Consider the following 24,076-nt stretch of genomic DNA (forward strand, 5'->3'; position numbering starts at 1 on the left):
TTGGAAATCCATCCTCCTGTTTAATCTTCAGCAAGTCACTTGACCTTGCTGCTGTCCTTCCAGCTCATAGCCAATGACTTCTGCAACTCTGTATGACTTACATAAATGTTTTTAGAATGCTGTTTGTGTGAGATGTGCTAGGTTTGCTTTGTGGAAACTACTGCCCTTTGCAAATTTATATCTTGTTTTGCATTTTGATTTCAACGGACCAGAAAATCAGATCAGTACAATGCTGGTTTATATTGTTGCTGAAACATGCACTTTTTGCGCTCCTCATATGGACATTTAAATATGGGAAGCTTATGTGGTAATTCCGTGTTTCCATTTCCCTAGGTTATTGGATCATTCTGTCAAGACCTGCTTGGCTCAGGATTCGGAACATGAGAAAAGACATGCAAAGGACACAGAAACTGCTTTGTCTTCAGAACTGGAATATTGGAAGCCCCATAAAACCAAAAGATGTGAAATGCATGAGTGCTCAGGACCAGAGCATTCTGCAAACCATGCTGCACAGCTGGCAATGGCAGCAACCCTAGGAAAGGTCAACCACATTAACCAGTCCTTTCCTTGTGCATGGGAATTGTCTTGTGCTATTGACCAGCCTGAAGCTCAAGGTGACATTTCTTTACCAGAAATTTTAGATTTTGCAGTATTGGAGGTTGGGAAAGAGCAAAGGGGACTTTGTGATAAAGAACTGACTGTTTCCAGTCACAGTGAGGACAAGAAAGACCTGACCTCAAAGATTTCCCTTCCTAATGGCACTGAACTCACTAGAGCCAGTCCTATGGAGAACTGCTCTTCAATGCTGGGCATAGCCCCTGATCACAAAGCCAAGAGTCTTAACAGTAATGAACTTTATGAAATAATGCTCCCAGCCAAGAAACGAAAGCGATCCAACAGCCCAGATCTGGTAGTTCGTGTCTGTGACTCTATAAAATTAGCTGGCTGTGATGCCACTCATTCATATGAGATGTGGGATATGGAAAGGATGAATACCAACGCTCCACCTTCTGTGCAAGAAACAAGATGTGTTTTACCAGATCACAAAAGGCTTTGCTCCTCTTCCTCATCAGTTTCAACTGTGACAACGCAACCAATTTCAACTGATCACGGTCAAGATCCAGAAAATGGAGGACTCTCTGTGTCTAACCAGCAGAAAATGACCGTAGAACTGACAGCAAATGAGCAGGATTATGAGATGGCCTGTAAAAGGACAACGTTTGTAAAAGGCAAACCTGTAAAGGCTAACTTGAGTTTTATGTATAGCACAAATGGTACTTTGCTTGGTCATCCGTTCTTTATAGGCCTTAATGCTAATGGTCCAGTTGCTGTCCAGGAGTTGCAGAACATGGAATTGAAGCCTTATGCTGACACCAACTTTGTAAAAGGAGCCCACTTTACAGACCAGAGCTGCCTGCCTTTGCCCTCCTGCACGGATTGCAATGAACAGGAGTTGGTTGCAACGGACCAACCAAGAACTGAAACACTTTTGGTGACTGGCACAAGCATGATTGTGAGGGAGAGTTTCTCCTCAGAATCTGAATGGGACACTCAGGTCCTATCCAGGCTTGACCAAATGCATTCCACCAAAGAGCAGAACTTGCATGCGGAAGTCCTCAGGCGTACCTGCATCAGCGTGCAAGACAGCAGCTATGAGTCCCATCTCTGTTCTGTCCTGAAGCAAAGGTCGGAGCAAGACTGGGCAGGCAAAGAGAAGAGTCTTACAAACTGTCGGACGGAGATTGAGGGCATTCCTTTCACCCTGTTTGATACTTGCTTTGACCACTACACCAGTTAGAAACTGCACCAAGTGCAATTCCCAAAGAACGCTGAGGGTCTCGTATCTCACTACAGGGGTCTCTGGTGCTTTCCCCCCCCCCCCCCCCCCCCCTCAACACCCACAGATACACCATGCTTCAAAGTGTGAGGAGGGAGTGGTGTGCAAGAAACCACCTGCACTGTAAGCTGATGGGGAGGACGAAGTGATCATCGTATCATAGTTAATGCTCCAGCCAGTCTGCCCATTATGGGGGGTGACTGCCGCTCTGTGCAGCTTACCCCTATTTTTTTTTATTTTGCCCCATCACTAGTCACTTGGGATTGTTTGTATTTACACCAACTCTTTTTGAATTCCAAGACCATTTCTGTCTTTGCCACCTTTTCTGGAAAAGCGTTCTGTGTCCACCACCCTTTCTGTGAAGAAAAGTTTGCTGACAGATGCTTGGCGTCTCGCATTTCCAGCTGTTTTAGGAATGAGGCTTTTCACGTTACACACAAGCAAGACTCATTAACAAAGGAAACCACTGTCCATTGCCCGCAGACTTTGGGGAAATTATTAATCTAATGCTATCTTTAATTTTGTTTTTAAATAGAGTCCTGTGATTTGATAGTCTTGTATTTGAGTCCTCTGAGGACACAAATTTGAATGTTTGAAGTAGGGGAAGGGTTACTTGCTTTTTGGGCTCATGTAGGGAACAGCTTCCTGTTGCTATAGACTAAATATTTTCAGAGTGAAGGCAGCTATTGAGCCATTTTAGAGCAATTTTCTTCCATTAAAAAAGTGTTATCTGGTTTGTGGTCTTTAATTGCCATAAGCCATCTTTTCTGCACTGATGCTAAAGGAGCTACTGCTGCCTTCCATGCCCCAGTACCTCCTACCAGCAGCTGGAGATCTGATCTGGCAGCAGCTCAAGTTCTGGGCCTGGTGTTCCTGAGGTCTAACTTGGGGAAGAAAAGAGCTTTGTGCTTTCCACTCGGTTCACAAGCCCAGCCTTGCATCTCTTTTCCATAATAAACAAATTGTAGCAGCCCCTGCGATGAAGACAGGGGAGGGAATGAAGGAGAGAGTGAGGCATAAGCAGCTAACTTCCCAGCACTTGCCTCTTCCATTAAATTCGATTTCTCTGCATCCCCAGAGACCCATCTCCAGTACCATTAACCTGGAAATGGAGCCTTACTATTGATTGATCTCTAAACTGTTTGTTTTTCCTGGCTTTAGATGGTCTGTGTCCCTTTTTTTTTTTCTCTCTATTTTTTTAAATCTTTTAAAAATAGTTATCGCATATGCTTCATGTTCAAATGTGTTGCTACGTTTTTACTGTGCCGCTTTCCCATTAGAAGCTGTATATATTTATATAGGAGCTGACAAATGCTCTGTTTCCAATCTAAAATGTCTAACTTTTTAGGAAATAAAAGGATGATCTTTGTTGTATGTTAATTTCTGTTCAGCACCTGAGATTGGGTCTACTGGAGCAAACATCCTGTAAAATGGAATTAACTTTTATACAGCTTTAATTAGTAATGAGGGCTGCTTCCTCCCTATAAATCGAGGAGGGAGGGCAGCACGTTTTTGTTGCAAGAACTGATGAGGTGAAGGAAGCATGTTGAACATTGTCTCTCAGTTGCAATCTTATTTGATTTGTGTCCATAAGTAGTGCACTGGCAGGGAAACTGATGTCTCTTTAGAATTAAACCTTTTTAATGGCAAACAGATGGGACATCCTTGTACAGTGTCGGAAGCACATATACTAGGCCAGCTCAATGGCAGTCACGTTGCCATCCAGAGGGTCTCTGGTCCAATCCCCAGCTGGGGTCTTCCTCTGCCATGGCTGGGGTTGCTGCGGAGATTGCGCTTGTAACTCCTGCAGGGGGGGGGGGGCAGTGGCACCCCTCCCTCCCCCCATTGGTAGGGTTCTGGGAGTAAACTGGTGCATGGCTGAGAACTATTGCCACGACGGCAGAGTGAGTTGGCATGGGGAACAGCCCCAGGTGGTTGAAACTGAAGGCTCCTGCTGTGAGATCCCAGCTCCGCTGCTGAGTGAGCTGGAAGCACCAAAGAGAGGTGAGGGAAAGGGCAACTCCAAAAACACTCATAAGAATATAAAAAGTGTAATGCTGGGTCAGACCAAGGTCCTATCGAGCCCAGTATCCTGTCTGACAGTGACCCGTCCAGCTCGTAGGTACCCAGCAGAACCCATAAAGTAAATCTAATTCCTGGCTCTTGCTCCCAGGGATGGCAATAACTTTCTTTATCTGGCTGCCAATGTGTTATGAAATTTTCCTCCAGTCACTTATTCAAATCTTTTAAACCCTGCTATGCTAGTCAACCACATCTGAGTGTCAAAGTATTTTCTACGATTTATTTAAAATCTATTTATTTACCTGTTCCACCCCACTCATGATTTTATAAACTTGTCCCATTTTCAGTTGTATTTGTTACCGTCCTATGCCCCTTTTCTAGTTCTGCTGTGTCTTTTTATTGAGATGTGACCAGAACTGCGCACAATACTCAAGGCATGGTCGCACCATGGCTCGTTACAGAGGTAATATATTTGACAGGAACGAAAAGTTGAGGCCCTGCAGCAGGATTATTTTATTTACAGGTTTTTTTATACTGCCTATAACAGAAAACTGTGCTAAGCAGTTAACAATACAACACAGGCTATACAATATCATGTTACAAAAAGCATCATCGCAATAATCATAAAACAAAACAGAACACATGTCCATCTGAAAAAAAGAAAAAACCTACAAAAGAAAAATGTGCTTTCAGCTGCTTACTAAAGGATTTATAGTCAGGTTTCTCAGCTTCATAGGTAACTCATTCCACAGAATGAGACCAGTGACTGCAAAAACCCTGGCATGAACTGTCTGGAGGTGACATGTTTTAAAAGTAAGGACAATAAGTAGGCCTTTGTCTGCAGATCATAGAGAGCACTGAGGGACATACCTCACCAGTTGACCAAAAAGACTGGACCATCAGCATAAAGGGCTTTGTAGACTAAAGTCATTAGCTTGAACTGAATCTGTAAACAGGAAGCCAGTGAAGTTGGCAGAGTTGCAGAGGCGATGTGGTCCCTAAGAGGACAGGAAGTGATTAAACGTGCGGTTGCGTTATGTGATAAGTGCCCCAATCATGTAGTTTGGTAACCCTGCATATAATATAAAGAATAGCAGTAGTCTAGTGTGGTCAAAATAAACGCTTGTACTACTGATCTAAAATCAGAAACAGGTAGGAGATATTTTAAGGGATGGAGAGCCCGAAACTTGAAAAATGTTGACTTAACTACAGCTCGAAGCTTTAAACCAGATGCAGAATCCAATAAAAAACCCAGGTCCTGCATTACAGAGGTGAACACAAGAGGCGTATTTTCCACGATAATATACAGAGGATTAGAAAGAAGAGGTTGTCGACTTTGCCATAAGGCTTTGGTTTTGGCAAGATTGTGTTAAGTCATGTTGAGTAAGCCGCTGCTTCACAGCAGAAATATAATTGGCCATAGTCTTACACACTGTAGCTATAAGGGCATTGATTGGAAAAATTAGCTGTGTTATCAGCATAAACTTTAATTTTCTAGCGTGTTGCAGATGGACTCAGGACCAATGGGTATAGTGTACTCCTGATAGCAGTTGGAGACTGATCAGATTTCAATCTGACGTCAGCCCTAGTACATATACCCCTGCAGGAAGTGCAGCTCTCCAGTATTTTCCGTCTCCATAACAGTTAGAGACTACCTGCACGCTCTCACAGCGTTGGAGTAAATTCACTGGAGAAAACCCAAAATAAGAAATCCTATCTCTACAGACGAGCCCCGCTCTCCTGTGGTGACACCCTCGGGCCCTCCCCCAGTTGAGAATTCCCGAGGTGATTTCCGCGATCCCTCTGAGGTAAGCCTCGGCCGCCGGACCTAGCCCCAGATTTCGAGTGTGGCTGAGAGGCGGTGGTGAAGCTATTGCCCCCTCTACCCCTGCAGCTGGAGACCACCGGGAAGCGCCGAGACAAGGTAAGGTAGAAATCTTCTTTAAAGACTCCAGTCTCTGAAGCTCGAGGAGTCACACAGGTTGCCGGCCGGGACCAGTGCCACCGGGTTGATCTGCCCTAGCAGGGCTAGACCCCGGTTAGATCCAAGGGTCCTCCTACGTGGAATCCCCTGTGGTGGTCGCCATATTGTCCGCGTGGTCGCCGACACCATTTTGTTCTGCTCGCCGCCCGGTTCGCCACTTCGATCCGTGCGCACAGTCGAGCCATGCGCACAGATCCCTTATGCGCACAACGTCACACGCTCAAGTACCGTGCGCACAAGATAGGTGCGTAACACGCGCTTACTGTGCTGGGCGCATAACTGCGATTTGTGCGCACATCCTGAGCGCACACCCAATCTACACACATATCTTCGCACCGGAGTGCATAACAGATTTTACACGCCTATATCCATGGCACCACCGGAAAAGGAGCTCAAGGCTCAGGGCCTCTGCCCAGCATGCCGCATAACACGAAGAGGCCAACGCCCTATGTATCCAGTGCGAGGAGGCCCTGGGGGATCCAGCCCAGGGCCAGCCCCAGCCGGGACCAGGTTCTAGCTCCTCAATAAGTACCCGGACCTAGCGAACCCCAGCGGGACACCCCCTCAGACGGGACTCCCCCAGGGACACAGCGTCTCCTAGTTTAGACCCAGCTATCTCCTGGGTGGAATTCTTCAAAGGCCAGCACACCTTCATTCACATGCAGATGGAGCCTCCGATAACACGGCCACAGCCTCCACCAGAGGACCCTTATGCCCCGGGCCCCTCTAGGCCCAGAGAAGTGAATCCACCGCCCAGAAGCCCCACCTACGGGGACACAGACAACTCGGAGAAGGAATCAGAGCCCCTGGAGGATGGGGAACTCCCTCCGGGGACAGAACCTCATCGGACCATGAGGCGCTTATTCACCAAGAATGAGGTTCCAGACCTGGTCACCCACAGCCTGAAGGAGCTTGCTATCCCGGGCACAAATACCTCGGGGGAACCTAAGACGAATCCCCTGCTAGAGGGACTCCGTCAGACCTCCCGCCATTTCCCTCTGTTACAAGCCGTCCAACAGCTAATTGACCTGGAATGGGTTGCCCCAGAGTCTACATTCAAAGGGGGGCGAGCTCTGGCAGCCATGTACCCTCTGGACCTGGCGGCCAAAGACCTTCTGACATGCCCAAAAGTGGATGCCATGGTCTGCGCGGTCTCGAAGCGCACTACTATCCCAGTGGAGGGAGGTGCAGCGCTCAAAGATGCTCAAGACAGACATTTGGAATCCATCCTCAGTCTTTTGATGTCACTGCTATGTCCCTATAGATAGCGGCCTGCTGCGCAGTGGTGACCCATGCCTGCTTATCACAGACATGGAGCAACACTCCTGGGGAAGCCATGGAACCAGCAGTATCATTCCTTGCGGATGCTGCTTCCGACCTGGTGCGCACCGCAGCTTAGAGGAGTGTCATCAGCCGTGGCAGCCAGGAGGCAACTGGCTCCGAAGCTGGTTAGCCGACGCATCTTCCAAAACGAGACCCACAAGAATGCCCTTCAAGGGATCCCTCCTGTTCAGAAGCGAACTAGAGAAACTGGCTAACAAATGGGGCGAGTCCCAGCTGCCGCAGCTACCGGAGGACAGGAATAAGAAACCAGCGACCCTTCCCCCGATCTTCCAGGGGCAGAGTTCACAGCGCTTCAACCCATACAGAAACATCAAGTGCCTCGTCCTATAGGCAGGAACCAGTCCTTTCGAAACAAGCACAACAAAAGGGGAACCAACTCGGGACCAGGCCCCAGCCGCACCCTACAATGAGAATCAGCCGACACGTCCAAAGGAAGAAGCCATAGGGGTAGACTTGCCCTATTCTACCAAAGATGGGTCGAGATAACTTCAGGCAAGTGGGTCCTAATCATCATCCAAGAGGAGTACTACCTGGATTTCCTCCGAACCCCTCCGGACAAGTTTGTAGAATCCCCCTGCCATGACCCCTCCACGAGGGTGGCAGTGGAAGCTACACTAACCAGATTACTAGCCCTAGAGGCCATAACCCCAGTGCCTCCACCACAAATAAATACTGGGCATTATTCCATTTATTTTATCGTCCCCAAGAAAGAGAGAACGTTCAGACCCATCCTGGACCTCAAGTTGGTCAACCGTCATCTGAAGATCCCCCGCTTCCGCATGGAAACCCTACACTCTGTAATAAGGGTGTTACAACCGGGAGAGTTTCTCACATCCCTAGATCTGTTGGAAGCCTACATAGAAACATATAGAAACAGAAATGACAGCAGAAGAAGACCAAACGGCCCATCCAGTCTGCCCAGCAAGCTTTCGCACTTTTTTTTTTCTCTCACATATTTATCTGTTTCTCTTGGCTCTTAGTGACCTTTTTTATTCTATTTCCCTTCCACCCCTGCCATTAATGTAGAGAGCAGTGTTGGAACTGCATCTAAGTGAAATAGCTTAATTAGTTAGGGGTGTTAACTAATTAGGGGTATTAACCACTGCAAACAGATAAACAGTTAGGGGTATTAACCACTGCAAACAGATAAACAGATAAGCATGCTACACCCATGCTTATCTGTTTATCCAGACTATGTAATTCAGTCCTTGTTGGTTGTTGCCTGAATATAGAGCCACATTTCTTCATTCCCCCCTGCTGTTGGAGCAGAGAGCCATGCTGGCTATGCAATTGAAAGTGAAGTATCAATCTTGCTCCCCTGCCGTTGAAGCAGAGGGCTATGCTGGATATGCTTTCCGATCCATCAAGAACATCAGCGCTTCCTATGCTTCAAAATCCTGGACTGTCACTATCAGTTCCGGGCACTACCCTTCAGGTTAGCCACAGCACCCTGGACGTTCACAAAGATCATAGTGGTGGTGGCGGCGGCAACACTGAGGAAGGAAGGAATCCTCATGCACCCTTACCTAGACGATTGGCTGATCAGGGCGAAATTCCCAGAGGAAAGTCACCAGGCAACCAACAGAGTCAAAACTCTACTGGAGAGCCTTGGATGGGTGGTCAACACAAACAAAAGCTGTCTGCAGCCCTCACAGTCTCTAGAATACTTAGGAGTCCAATTCGACACCAAACATGACAAGGTCGTCCTGACACCGACAAGGAGTTCAAAACTGATGAACCAGTTGCAAACCCTGCTGAGCAAACCTCACCCCACAGCATGGTATTACCTACAAGTCCTCGGTCTCATGGCATCCACACTGGAAGTAGTGCCATGGGCATGAGCTCACATGAGACCACTACAGCGCTCACTTCTATAATCCACTGACCCAGAACTACACCGTACATCTACAGCTCCCGGGCAGAGTTCGGACCCAAGTACGATGGTGGCTACAAGACGGCCACCTGAGCCAGGGACCAAGACTATCCTCACCGACCTGGATCCTGCTCACCACGGATGCCAGCCTACGAGGATGGGGAGCACACTGCGAAGAGCTACCCGCCCAAGGGCAGTGGAACACAGAAGTGTCGGGATGGAACATCAATCGCCTAGCAGCCCGGGCAGTCAGACTAGCCTGCCTACAGTTCAGTCACAGACTCTGAGACAAAGCAGTCATAGTAATGTCAAACAACGCCACAACAGTGGCCTACATCAACCGTCAGGGAGGAACCAGAAGCCAACAAGTGTCTCTGGAAATAGACCCCTAATGTCATGGGCAGAAGTGAATCTCCAGGAGATCTCGGCTGTCCACATCGCTGGGAAAGACAACATCACAGCGGATTACCTCAGCAGAGAAAGTCTAGACCCAGGGGAATGGAAGCTGTCGACCGCAGCATTCCAACTGATAGTGAACTGTTGGGAAACACCAACCATGGACCTTCTGGCAAACCTGTCCAATGCCCAGTTTCTTCAGCCGCAGGCGGGAACCTCAGTCCCAGGAAATTGATACCCTGGTACAGACCTGGCCACAGGAGACTCTGCTATATGCCTTCCTGCCGTGGCCCCTATTGGGAGCAATCATTCACAAGATAGAACACAGGGGACCAGTACTTCTAGTGGCCCCGGACTGGCCAAGACCGTGGTATGCAGACATGCGAAGACTACTGACAGGGAACCCCCCTGCCACTGCCTCCACACAGAGATCTGCTCCAGCAAGGGCCGATCCTTCACGAGGATCCAGCTCGATTCTCTTATGGTCTGGCTATTGAGAGGGCTCGCCTGAGAAAGAGCGGATACTCGGGAGCTGTGATTGACACCCTACTCCAAGCACACAAGTTCTCCAATCTCTAACATACATAAGGATTTGGAGAATAGTCGAAACCTGGTGCGAGGACCATGACATCATCCCACGCTCAGTCAAAATTCCTGCGATCTTGGAATTCCTACAGAACGGCCTACAGAAGGGATTATCCCTCACCTCCATCAAGGTACAGGTGGCCGCATTGTCATGCTACGGAACCGAGAGCGAGAGCGACAGCATAGCCTCTCACCCGGATGTTTCCCGCTTCCTGAAGGCGAGTCAAGCACATCCGACCACCCCTAAGTGGCTGGTACCTCTTTGGAACCTGAACCTGGTCCTAGATTTCTTAGCAGGAGCCTCCTTCAGCCTTCGCTGTGGCCTGTCTCTCCGACTATTAACATTGAAGACAGCCTTCCTGCTGGCAGTTTGTTCAGCCCGTCGTATATCCGAGCTACAGGCACTGTCCTGCCGAGAGCTGTTCCTCAGACTCACCCCGGGAATCATCCAGTTTCGCACAGTTCCGTCGTTCCTTTTCAAAGTGGTGTCTCACTTCCATCTCAACCAAACCATCTCGCCAACATCACCAGATGAGCATAAGAATTCGGAAGAGGCTCGAAGTCTACGCCACCTCAACAGCGGCAGACTCCTATCCAGATACCTGGAAATGTCGGATACCGTACGAAAAACGGACCACCTATTTGTCCTTCACAGCGGGAAGAGGCAAGGGGAAGCAGCCTCGTGAGCAACCATAGCCCGTTGGATCAAAGAAGTCATCAACGCAGCCTACGTAGAAGCAGGCAAGCCACCGCCTCTACAAGTCGAGGCCCATTCTACCAGAGCCCAGGCAGTGTCCTGGGCGGAAACCAAGGTACTGTCACCCGCTGAGATCTGCAGGGTGGCGACATGGTCCTCCATACACACCTTCTCCAGGTTTTACCGCCTGGATGTTCAGGCTAGGGAGGACACAGCATTCGTAAGGGCAGTACTAAGTGGGTCACAGGCAGCCTCCCACCCGGTTCCGGAGTAGCTTTTATACATCCCATTGGTCCTGAGTCCATCTCTACACGCTCGGAAATGGAGAAATTACTTACCTGATAATTTCGTTTTCCTTAGTGTAGACAGATGGACTCAGCATCCCACCCACGGCTGCCGTTACTCATGGAATTCTCGGGGGACATCCCCGGGAGCGAGTGATTCAAGGGTAAGCCATGCTTTCCTTCATCTAGGACACCCATCCTACCGGCTGTCGACGTTTTCCGGTTGAGGGCACTGGTGGTCTCTAGCTATAGCCATTTCAACCAGTTCAAATTAATCAAGTTAACCAAGTTATAAGTTAATCAAATTATTCAAGTTATGAAGTTATTCAATTTAGTCAGTCACACGAATATCCACAATGCTTTTTGAGGAGAATACTGAAGAGCTGCACTTCCTGCAGGGATATATGTACTAGGGCTGACATCAGATTGAACTCTGATCGTCTTCAACTGCTATCAGGAGTACACTATACAACATTGGTCCTGAGTCCATCTGTCTGCACTAAGGACAACGAAATTATCAGGTAAGTAATTTCTCCAATTCTTTCACAAATGAAAATTATAGAACCAGAATCAGGTTGAAAACAAAGGAGAGGACTGATCCCTGGGGAACATCTTTTACTAGTAATTTCCATGATGAGATTAACTAATCAGTTTTGACTTGGAAATAACGCTGACAGGTATGATTAAAACCAGGAGTGAAGAACCCCTCCAATGCCCAATACAGTCAAATGCAGCTGAGATAGCCATAGAGACCAGTATTAAAGGTTTACCTTGATCAAACTGCAACAACATGTAATAGATAGGGAAAGCAATAGCGTTTCAGGGTTATGATTAGCCCGAAAGCCATGTTGATATTATGGAGTGTGAGCTCTTGGCTGTGGCATGGTTGACAGCCTGACAGGTGAACCCACTAGGCCCACACCAGACAGGTGGACATGTTTCTCTGGGACAAGGTCTAGGCTTCACCTATACCAGCCCCTTTCTCTGCGGGTTGAGCCCTTGGGTTCCAGGGGCCTGCAGGGCTTAGGTGAGGGTCCCATATAGTGGACAAGTGGAGTCTGGTAGCAGGCAGAGGTCAGGGTAGGTGGAGATCAAGAAACATGGGAAGAACCAGAAGACAGGCAGAGACTGACAAGACACCAACAGACAAGGCAGGATTGGAACGAGGCAGGATGCAAGGAACAGGGCACAGCAGGGGGCAAGGTAGGACCAAGAAGTGGCAGGAGTGGGACAAGGAAAGGTAAAGACAGGATAAGACACAAGAGCACGATGGCATAGCAGGAGCACAAGCAACACCCACTGCAAGGAATGCAGGAGGACCTATTGCTGAGGTATCAACTTGCTGTCCAGTGGGGGTTTAAGTAGCTAGGAGTGATGATATCCATCAGCACCACAGAAAGGATTACCATCACAGGACCTATGGGAGACCAGGGAGTCAGCAGCAGTAGAGGCAGCATGGCACTGAGAAGTTAAGGGGATGCTGACCATGGCAAAGTGGCCATGTCAATAGCACAGTAGCCCCCTCCCCAAACCCATTGGGTTGGGCTTATGGGGAAAGAGGCTGTGAAATCTAGTTAGGTGTGAGGCATGGGCATCTTTGGCTGGTTCTCAAATGTTCTCCTCAGGACCAAATACCTTCCATGAGATGAGAGAGTGTAATTTTTTCCTAATACATATACTTAGGAATGTCCTGTACTTCATATTCTGTCTCTTCCTCAGAAGTGGTTTCGGTTGGCTTGGGAATGGACTGTGAAGGCCAAGATAAGAGTAAGGGTTTGAGCAGTGATACATGGAATGTGTTGAGGAGTTTGAGTGTAGGAGGTAATTTCAATTGGTACGAGACTGGCCCAGTCTGGTGAGTGACTGGAAATGGACCAATGAAGCAAGGCGAAAATTTTGTAGAAGGAGTTTTCAAATGAAGATTATGGGTGTTTAACCATACTATATATCCTGATTTAAGGTGAGATGCTGACCGATGTCTCTTGTTAGCTTGCCTTTTATATCTCTTGGTGGCTGAGGTGAAAGTTGATATGTCCTTTATCATAATTCTTCAAGCTCTTGGCCCACCACATCAGCTGTGGGACATGGGACTGTCAGTGGTATCAGAAGTGAAACACATGGATGTCTGTCATACATAATCTTGAAAAGACTACCCTGTAGCATCTTCTGTGTGATTTTTTTATAGCAGAATTCTGCCCAAGGGAGTAGAGAGGCACATTTATCTTGCCGTTCATTCTTTTAAGCCCTTAGGAAGCCTTTAAGACTCTGATCCTCTTTCTGGACATAAGTTTACAGATGGTATGCTGAAGAAAAATCCAAGGAAATCCCAAATATTTTGCAAAGACTCTTCCAGAATTTTGCCATAAACTGTACTCTGTGGTTGTAGAGTATATGTTCAGTCAAGCCATGGAGTCGAAAAATATACTGAAAGGGAGATGGCCCACTTCATACCACTCTCTGTACTTCCCTCAATTCTGGGGCCAAGGGAACTACAGAGAGTGGTACGAAGTGGGTTATCTTTGAGAACTGGTTCACCATTACCCAAATGGCAGTACAACTGTTACAGGAAGGAAGGGCTGTGACAAAGTCCATGGCCACATGGCACCACAGCATTTTGGGGACTTGCAACAGTTGTAATAGTCCCCAGAGGAGGGCATAGGAGGACTTGACTGCACAAATAGGACAGGACTCCATGTAGTGACTAACATCATGCCTCATTTGAGGCCACCAATAGTGGTGAATGAGAACTTCCAGAATTTTGGTTATACCTGGATGATGCCAGCCGCGAGTCTGTGTGCCCACTGAAGTACTTTTTCTAGAAGGCAGTTAGGGGCAACTATCTTTCCTTATGGCACCAGAACTGTTACAGCTGCTAGAATCTTTGCAGGGTCAATGATGTGGCGAGGGGGTTCCCCTACCCATCTTCTGTCTCAAAGGACCAGGATTGGGAATCAGCATGCTAATTCTTCACCGCCAGGTGATACCAGAGTTCAAAATTAAGTGGTTGAAAAATGACCAACTGGCTTGCCAGGCATTTAACAGGTGTGCTTGTTGAAGGTGCTGAAGATTCTTATGGTCAATGTATCTTGTGAATGGGTGTGCTGCTCCTTCCAGCAAGTGGCACCACTCCTCTAAGGTGATTTACAGCTAGATGTTCCCTGTCATAGATGGTGTAACTTCCCCTCATCAGTGGGAGCAAACTTCTTGGAATAGAAGAAGCCGGGCAAGAGAGTACCTTTATCGTTTGTGCTGTAAGAGGAGAGCTGCTACTCCAATAGTGGAGGCATCTACCTCTACGATAAAGGGCTTCAACGGTTCCAGATGCTGGAGCCTTGAGGAACATCGCCTTAAGGCAAACAAATGCTTGGATAGCCTCTTTGGGTCATTTTCTTGAATCTGAACCCTTTTATGTGAGAGAAGAGAGAGGTGCCACTATGGTGAAGTGCCAGGAGTAGTTGGTGAAGACTAGGAAACTTTGTAAGGTTTTTGAGCCCCACCAGCTGGGGTCAATCTTAGATGGACTTCACCTTTTCCGGGTCCATGCGAAGGCTGTAGTGAGGAAACAATGTTCCCTAAGATAGGCACATGTTCAAAGGTGCATTTTTCGAGTTTGGCGTTCAGGTGGTTCTCATGGAGTCTCTGGAGCACCTGTTTGACATGCCCATGGTGCTGGGCTAAGGAACATGAGAAAATTAGAATATAGTCTAGATAGACTAAGACATAAGAATAGAGAAGGTCCTGAAAGATTTCTTTAACTATGTTTTGGAGCACAGCTGGTGAATTACAGAGGCCAAACAGCATCACTAGGTATTCATAATGTCCTTCATGGGTGTTGAATGCTGACTTCCATTCATCCCCTTCCTGCATGCAAATGAGATTATAGGCATCCCTAAGATCCACCTTGGTAAACATTCGTGCCCCTTGCAGATGGTCAAAGAGTTCAGTTATGACTGATAATGGATACCTGTTTCTGTGGGTGATGACTGAGGACCCCTTTAATTGACGCAAAGCCCGAGAGACTCATTATTCCTTCTTATAAAGAAGTTGGATAAATCTCCATTCCAGATTCTCCTTAATGTAATTTCATAGCACTGGTTTCTGGAGTTCACAATGGATAGACCTTGCCCCTAGGGGGTGACTTCCCTGGAAGCAGGTCAATGGGGCAGTCATAAGACCTGTGGGGTGGCAGTGTTTCAGCATGTTTTTTACTAAATACAACAGCGAATGCTGCATATTGTGAAGGGAGACCAGAGAGGACTGGTGTCAAGGTCCGAGTTACTGGTACTGGCAGAGAAACCTCTAGAAGGCATTGTTGCTGGCAGGAGGGCCCCCAGTGAGCAATTTGCAGTGCCTGCCAATCAATGATGGGGTTGTGCTGAATCAACCAAGGCAGACCAAAGATGATCAGGTTGTGACTGCCCTTTGGTAATACAAAAAGAGAAATCTGTTCTCTGTGCAATATCCCAATCTGCAGGATGAGTGGGGCAGTAGTCCTGGGCAGGTAGCCTGGAAAAGATTCTCCATAGACCAAGGAGATTCTAACAGGCTTCTCAAGGGTAACTGGTGGGAGATTGTATCGTTGAACCAGTGCTTCCTCAATGAAGTTAACCCTGGCACCGGAATTCAGGAAGACCTCTATGTGAATCTCCGCAGTATCGAAGATGAGACTAACCAGTATGAGCAGGTGAGAGGACAGGGAATGACTCTCCAAACAACCCTAGGCTCAGAAGTTTCCCACCTTTTCAGGACATCAGCTGATGAAGTGCCCCTGCGCAGTACAATATAGACACAGGTTAAGCCACCAATGCCTGTTTCTCTTCAGTAAGCCTGGCTCTGCCGAGCTGAATTGTGTCTCTGGTAGGGATCAGAGGATGCTAGAATTTGGGTGCTAGCTTGAAATGCCACAGAGAAGCTTCTCTCTCACAGGCCTACTCTTGGAAGAGAATATTGACATGGATGGCAAGTGCAATGAGATCCTCAAGGCCAGGTGGAAGGTCTCTATCAACCAGTTCACCCTTGATCCGTTCTGCAAGGCCCTGCCAGACAATGGTGATCAAACTTTCCTCATTCTGAGGCTAGAGTCTGGAAATGTATGGCATCCCCAACTGTTCTGGGGCCTTGCCTAATATGGAGCAATTTGGTAGCTGCCAAAGACGATTGACCTGGCTTATTGATAATTCTTCAGAATTGCCTGAGGAAGTTGTCCAGGTCTCCTAAAAGGGTTCCTTTCCCATAGGGGGTGATGCCCAGGCTAGGGCTTAACCAGTCAAAGAGAGGATATTAGGTTACCTTAGTCTGATCTGAGGAAAAGTTGGCGGCCTGCAACTCAAAGTTCATGAAGCACTGATTGATGAAGTCTCTGCAGACCTTGGGATCTCTGTCATAACTGAGAGGAGGCAGAAGGTGTGGCTTGGATCTCTGAAGTCGGACCAAAACAGCTGGAGGAGGTGTGATGGGTGCTGGGACAGGCAGACGAGCCTGTATGGAGTCCATGCTTACAGCCAGACCCTAGAGTAGCCCTGCCATTTGGTAAAGTTGCTCCTGCTGCTGCTGGACTTGGTGGGCCAAACCAGGTATGGCCTTAGCTGAGAGTATATACACTGAGCTCATGGCCTTAGCAACCTGTCGCCGGAGTGTGAGCACTTGGCTGTGGTGTAGCAGATGTAGCCTGACAGGTGAACCCATTAGGCCTACCCCAAAAGTAGGGTGGACATGTTCTCTCTGGGACAAGGTCTAGACTTCACCTATATCAGCCTCATTCTCCACAGGTGAAGCCCTTGAGTTCCAGGGGCCGGAAGGGCATAGGCCGAGGGTCCTGTAGAGTGGACAAGTGGAGTCAGATAGCAGGCTAAAGTCAGGGCAGACTGTGAACAAGCAGCATCGAGATCCAGGCGGAGGTCAGGGCAAGCAGAGATCTTAGCAGAAGTAAGAAGTGAAAGACGGACAGGATAGGAATAGACAAGGCAGGACTGGAACTAGGTGGAATGCAGGGAACAGGACACAGCTGGAGGCAAGGTAAGGACTGGACGAGGTAGGACCAAGACAAGGTAAACACAAACTAAAGAACAGGTGCAAGACGGTACTGCAAGGAATGCAGGAGGACCTGTTGCTGAGACATCGGCTTACTGTCTGGTGGAGGTTTAAGTAGCCAGATATGATGATGTTACATTGGTGCCGCAGAGAGGTTTCCTGCATGGTATCAGCACATGCCTATGGGATGCTGGGTAGTCAGCAGTGGTGGAGGCAGCATGGGGCCAAGGAGGTAAAGGGATACTAACTGCAGCATGGCAGTTGTGTCGGCATCCCCTTACCAATTGGTTTTAATGTAAAAGATGTTGATCCTCTACAAACTGTAAATTGTCAAAACCAACCTCTTCAGGAGTTTGGCAAGAGTAGGAAGATTAGAAATGAGTTTGTACCTACAAAGTGACTTAATAGACAAAAGACTTCTTTAAAACTGGGGTCACTAAATCTTATTTATAGGAATGGGGGACAACTGCATGCGAGAGAGAGAGAGATTCACACTGCTAGGGATCAAGTTCAGAAATGTAGTTTGCAGACCAAACAAAATGGTAATAGGACAATGATCTAGTGAGCATTGAGAGAATCGTAAGTATTTTAGAGACTTCTCTTATCTCGGTGTAGCTGATAGCCTCAAACTGGGTCCAGCAGGGGATCTTGGTATCTGATTCTGAAGATGTGCTTACAGGGGGAGGGGTCAGAATTAACAGATTATGTTAAGGTAGTTTTTCCTCAAACAAGGGGCAAAAGACTCACAATCTAAGACAGATTTGATCATAGATCTACTGGCTGACTAAGATAGACTACTTATTGCAAAATATTCCTGAGGACGGTTGAGTGAAAACTGCAAATGAGATATATTTAAAAAAACCCTCTTATTAGGGTTATAAATGTAGCTCACTTTGATGCACAAACAGACCTAAAGTTGGCTTCAGCAGATGCCAACTTATGAGTGCGCCAATATCGTTCAGCTTGTCTCATACTACTATTCTGCTTGATGAATGCATACATGAACCAGAGAACACAATGTCAGATGTGGCCTGTTTTGGTCTCCTGAAAAGGAGACTTTGCTTAATGAATACTTTTGTTTGCCAGAGACTGTCAGTCCTTTTGCTTCTGATATTTGCAGTGAAATTTACTGGTGCACATTTTTCTGGCTATTCCTGTTTGTACATCAGTGCAATGGCTCAGGCTCTCTGCTGTCAAAACTGTTTTGTTTTTTTTGCACGCAATCTATAATTAAGCCTTTCCTTAATGTGTCCAGTTTGTCCAGATCTGAAAGTGAAAATTAATTTATCTGCAGGTGCCTTATAGAATGGGCTCCAGAGGGGGATGCTGGAATCCTAATAATTGTGGTGGAATTCACATATTTTGGTGGTATTAAATTTCTTAATGTTGCTTGAAGTAGTTTGGTTGCTCTGACTCCTTGAATGTATGGAACTAAATGTTAATAGGTAAAACAAAAAATATATAAGGTAATACATGGAAAACATGATTTGTGCACACAAACTGCATAAAATGTAAAATAGGAGTTATTGTTAGAAAAAGACTGAAAGGAGCAGCTACAAAAGTAAAAAAATGTGCAAGAGGCATGCATGGTCATTGTTAAAAAAAAATACCATTCTAGAAGCACAGTCCAGATGATTTCCACACATTAAGAAAGGTGGAAAGAAGGCAAAACGATTACCAGAATAGTTAAAAGGGGAGGTGAAAGAAGCTATTTTAGCCAAAAGATCTTCATTCAAAAATTGGAAGAAGGATCCAACAGAAGAAAATAGGATAATACATAAATGTTGGCAAGTTAAATGTAAGACATTGATAAGACAGGCTAAGAGAGAATTTGAAAAGAAGGTGGCCGTAGAGGCAAAAACTCATAGTAAAAACTTTTTTAAATATAGCTGAAGCAGAAAGCCTGTGAGGGAGTCAGTTGGACCGTTAGATGATCGAGGGGTTAAAGGGGCACTTAGAGAAGATAAGGCCATCGTGGAAAGATTAAATGATTTCTTTGCTTCGGTGTTTACTGACGAGGATGTTGGGGAGGTACACATACTGGAGAAGGTTTTCATGGGCAATGATTGAGATGGACTGAATCAAATCACGGTGAACCTAGAAGATGTGGTAAACCTGATTGACAAACTGAAGAGTAGTAAATCACCTGGACCGGATGGTATACACCCCAGAGTTCTGACGGAACTAAAAAATGAAATGTCAGACCTATTAAGTAAAAATTTGTGACCTATCATTAAAATCATCCATTGTACCTGAAGACTGGAGGATAGCTAATGTAACCTCAATATTTAAAAAGGGCGCCAGAGGCGATCCGGGAAACTACAGACCAGTTAGCCTGACTTCAGTGCCAGGAAAAATAGTGGAAAGTGTTCTAAACATCAAAATCTCAGAACATATAGAAAGACATGGTTTAATGGAACAAAGTCAGCATGGCTTTACCCAGGGCAAGTCTTGCCTCATAAATCTGCTTCACTTTTTTGAAGGAGTTAATAAACATGTGGTTAAAGGTGAACCAGTAGATGTAGTATACTTGGATTTTCAGAAGGCATTTGACAAAGTTCCTCATGAGAGGCTTCTAGGAAAAGTAAAAAGTCATGGGATAGCTGGTGATGTCCTTTCGTGGATTGCAAACTGGCTAAAAGACAGGAAACAGAGAGTAGGATTAAATGGACAATTTTCTCAGTGGAAGGGAGTGGGCAGTGGAGTGCCTCAGGGATCTGTATTGGGACTCTTACTTTTCAATATATTTATAAATGATCTGGAAAGAAATACAACGAGTGAGATAATCAAATTTGCAGATGATACAAAATTGTTCAGAGTAATTAAATCACAAGCAGATTATGATAATTTGCAGGAAGACTTTGTAAAATTTGAAAATTGGGCATCAAAATGGCAGATGAAATTGAATGTGGATAAGTGCAAGGTGATGCATATAGGGAAAAATAACCCATGCTATAATTACACAATGTTGGGTTCCATATTAGGTGCTACAACCCAAGAAAGAGATCTAGGCGTCATAGTGGATAACACATTGAAATCGTCGGTTCAGAGTGCTGCGGCAGCCAAAAAAGCAAACAGAATGTTGAGAATTATTAGAAAGGGAATGGTAAATAAAACGGAAAATGTCATAATGGCTCTATATCGCTCCATGGTGAGACTGCACCTTGAATACTGTGTACAATTCTGGTCGCCGCATCTCAAACAAGATATAGTTGCGATGGAGAAGGTACAGAGAAGGGCTACCAAAATGATAAGGGGAATGGAACAGCTCCCCTTTGAGAAAAGACTAAAGAGGTTAGGACTTTTCAGCTTGGAGAAGAGACGACTGAGGGGGGATATGATAGAGGTGTTTAAAATCATGAGAGGTCTAGAATGGGTAGATGTGAATCAGTTATTTACTCTTTCGGATAAGAGAAGGACTAGGGGGCACTCCATGAAGTTAGCATGTGGCACATTTAAAACTAATCGGAGAAAGTTCTTTTTTACTCAACGCACAATTAAACTCTGGAATTTGTTGCCAGAGGATGTGGTTAGTGCAGTTAGTATAGCTGTGTTTTAAAAAGTATTGGATAAGTTCTTGGAGGAGAAGTCCATTACCTGCTATTAATTAAGTTGACTTAGAAATTAGCCACTGCTATTACTAGCAACGGTAATATGGAATAGACTTAGTTTTTGGGTACTTGCCAGGTTCTTGTGGCCTGGTTTGGCCTCTGTTGGAAACAGGATGCTGGGCTTGATGGACCCTTGGTCTGACCCAGTATGGCATGCTCTTATGTGCATAAATGATTTTCTGTACTCTAAACTCTTGTGAGCACATCTGGTTTGTGCACATTTTTTTAAAACTCCCAATGCATTTGCATACCATTAGCTTACTGCAGCAGTTCTAAGAAATTAGCTTGGGCGTTAAACTGTGCTGAATTTCAGTGCACAGTTTTTAATAGGGATGTGCAATCGTTTTTTGACAATTAGGAAATTCGTACGATATTTCCTAAAACGTCATGGATCGGGAAACCAATAAAACTATTGCATTTTCCCCGAATTTTCATAAAAAATCATTTTTTGCCTTGGTGCGCGCTAACAGAAAACCGTTAGTTACCGTTACATTTTTTGTTAGTGCGCGCTAACTCCCGTTAGCGCGCACTAAGCCGAAAAACAATTTTTCACAAAAATAAAAATGCCGATCCGCGAGAATACAAGATTTTCTCGCAGCCACAGGAACCCGAAAGTGGAAACGATGGGGCACCCGATGCACATCTCTAGATTTTAATGCTTAGCTTTTTGCTTTGGCCCCTCTGGACCTGAGTGAGGGCGCATTGGCTCCCAAAAGATCGTAAAGAAATTCATTAAGCTAAGCCAATAAAGTACGATTTATGCGTACAAAAATTGCTTTTGGCACAGAGAGCACATTTTTGTGCATAAAACATTTTATGTACCAAAAATATCCTTTAACAAAGGACATATTTTTTGCGCACCAAATACAGACTACAAGTCCCTGCATGGGAATGCTAGCTTCCACCCATAGACTAATAGTCCTGGAAACTTTGCTCCAGCTCGGACAAGGGAATTAAGTTTCCAGCACTAAGAAAGCACAAGGTAAGCCAGTGCATCTCTGCATTGGGGAGGTAATAGTTAATGCCATCATTAGCATGGACTTTCCATCTGAGGCTGCTAACTTAAATGCACATTATTGTACACACATGCAAAAAACTTGCTGAATTGACAGTCAAATGTGCACACAATTAAGCACTGAACTGTGCGCTCTGCCAAATGCACCTTATTACATTGGCCTATGGATGAGCAAAAGATGACATTGCCAGAATGCTGAATGTCTTCACGTTCCTCTTTCCAGTACTAACTCCCCAAACAAACATTTTTAGATGCTTCCCTTTTATTTTTCTCTGCCCGCAAAGCAACGTGCTGCAACTCTGACCCCCTCCATCAAGTAACTTCATGTGCCTCTCCATGTCCTACCAAATGTGTTACTTTCTCACTAGCTTGAAGGAAAAGGACCATGGAGTCTGAGAGCTGCTATGTGGGTAGAGGACAGCAATCCCTATACAATAAACCGTATTCCTCACTTTCCAGATTCTAGGCGGCACTTCACTTTATACAATTCAGCTGCTAGCATGTGCCATTTTTTATTTATGGGTGATGGCTTCGCTGGTAAATGCCAAGTTTTCCTTCAGTTTGTGGGCCTTGTATTTCTCGCCCTTCCTTCCCTTCAAAAAAGGTTTGGCTAAGTTCTTGGAGAAGTCCATTAACTGCTATTAATCAATTTTACTTAGGGAACAGCCACTGCTATTAATTGCCGCAGTAGCATGGGATCTTCTTAGTGTTTGGGTAATTGCTAGGTGCGGGTGGCCTAGTTTGGCCTCTGTTGGAAACAGGATGCTGGGCTTGATGGACCCTTGGTCTGACCCAGCATGGCATGTTCTTATGTTCTTATGTGCAAATTTGATCAACTCACTCATATTCCTTTCCAGATCATTTATAAATATATTGAAAAGCACCAGTCCAAGCACATATCCTTGAGGCACGCCACTGATTACCCTTTTCCACTGAGAAAACTGACCATGTAATCCTACTCTCTGTTTCCTGTCTTCTAACCAGTTTGTAATCCAGAAAAGAACATCACCTCCTATCCATGACTTTTTAGTTTTCATAGAAGCCTCTCATGAGGGACTTTGTCAAACGCCTTCTGAAAATCCAAATACACTACAGCTACTGGTTAATCTTTATCCACATATTTATTAACCCCTTCAAAAAAATTAAGCAGATTTGTGAGGCAAGACTTCCCTTGGGTAAAAATCCATGCTGTGTTCCATTAAACAAGGTATTTCTATATGTTCTGTGATTTTGATCTTTAGAATAGTTTCCACTATTTTTCCTGACACTGAAGTCAGGCTCACTGGTCTATAGTTTCCCAGATCATCATGGAGCCCTTTTTAAATATTGGGGTTACATTTGCCACCCTCCAGTCTTCAGGTACAATGGATGATTTTAATGATAGGTTACAAATTTTAACTAATAGATCTGAAATTTCATTTTTTAGTTCCTTCAGAACCCTGAGATACATACCATCTGCTCTGCTCTTTAGTTTGTCAGTCTGGCCTGCTACATCTTCCAGGAAACTCAACTGGGCTCCTTTCTGAAAAACAATCAGATTTTTTATTTTAAGCATGTAAATTGCCATGCTGCAAACCCCTCTTTACCTACTCCTCCCACAGAAAAAATGTCAGCCAGCTCTTATTGTGCCTTTCCCTGTCCTTGAGAAACACAGAGGCTGATGCAATAAATTGCACCCAGCCTTGCGCATGGGTTTATACATGGTTGGGTACATGTTTTGGACATGCTAGACTAGCACCCAATGCAGTAAGGAAATTAGTGTGTCCAAAATGTGTGGTCTAACAAATGCATAGCCGATAGCCATGTAAATGCCCTCACCTGCCATGTAAATTCCATGTAGGTGAGGGCATTAGTTATTACCTCTCCATGCAGGAAAGTGCTAGGCACCTAATGCACACTTTTTAACGTGGCAAAATTTTAATTCCAGCCTCAGAGATAAAGTCAATTCGCAGTCAAGGGCTCACAAAAAGAAATTAAAAAAAATAGGGTTCTCTGTGTTGCGATAAGTTTTCCTCCTCCTTAGTATCATTGTGACAATTTAATTTCCTGCTTGCAGTGGTGTAAAATAAATATATTTTGAGTTGTTTAAAAGAAACTCACTTTTCTTATGGATATACAATTTAGACATCCATAGAAAGGGACCCTTAATATTTTGCTGAGGTTGCTGAAGTGTATTATAACAAACAAAAAAAAGAAGCAAGATGAAAACAGCTGCTTGTATTGAGTGCCCATTGCAATAAACTATTGAGCACTACGGATGTACAATTCTCCTTTAGCGTGCCATTTTTAACATGCCTCATTTAAATATTGCATCAGACACCCAGGGGATGTGGCTGCGTGCACGTTTAGACAACGGGCACTCAGTACTAGCACACGTTTTACTGCATTGTCCCCGGAA

The 24,076-nt window shown here is 45.6% G+C and overlaps 1 protein-coding gene across 3 annotated transcripts in view; it reads left to right on the plus strand.

The window, feature by feature from the left end:
* The window catches only part of DBF4B (DBF4 zinc finger B), a 109,161-nt gene extending 105,638 nt beyond the window's left edge, over positions 1-3,523 (plus strand). For all 3 annotated transcript variants that reach the window (XM_029573477.1, XM_029573476.1, XM_029573473.1), the window contains exon 12: positions 334-3,523. In XM_029573477.1, the coding sequence (XP_029429337.1) occupies positions 334-1,798 (1,465 nt within the window). In that variant the 3' untranslated portion in view covers positions 1,799-3,523. The remainder of the gene's footprint in view (positions 1-333) is intronic.
* Positions 3,524-24,076: the final 20,553 nt, after the last annotated feature.

Source organism: Rhinatrema bivittatum, chromosome 12 (genome assembly GCF_901001135.1).
Source record: "Rhinatrema bivittatum chromosome 12, aRhiBiv1.1, whole genome shotgun sequence".
Lineage (NCBI taxonomy): Eukaryota > Metazoa > Chordata > Amphibia > Gymnophiona > Rhinatrematidae > Rhinatrema > Rhinatrema bivittatum.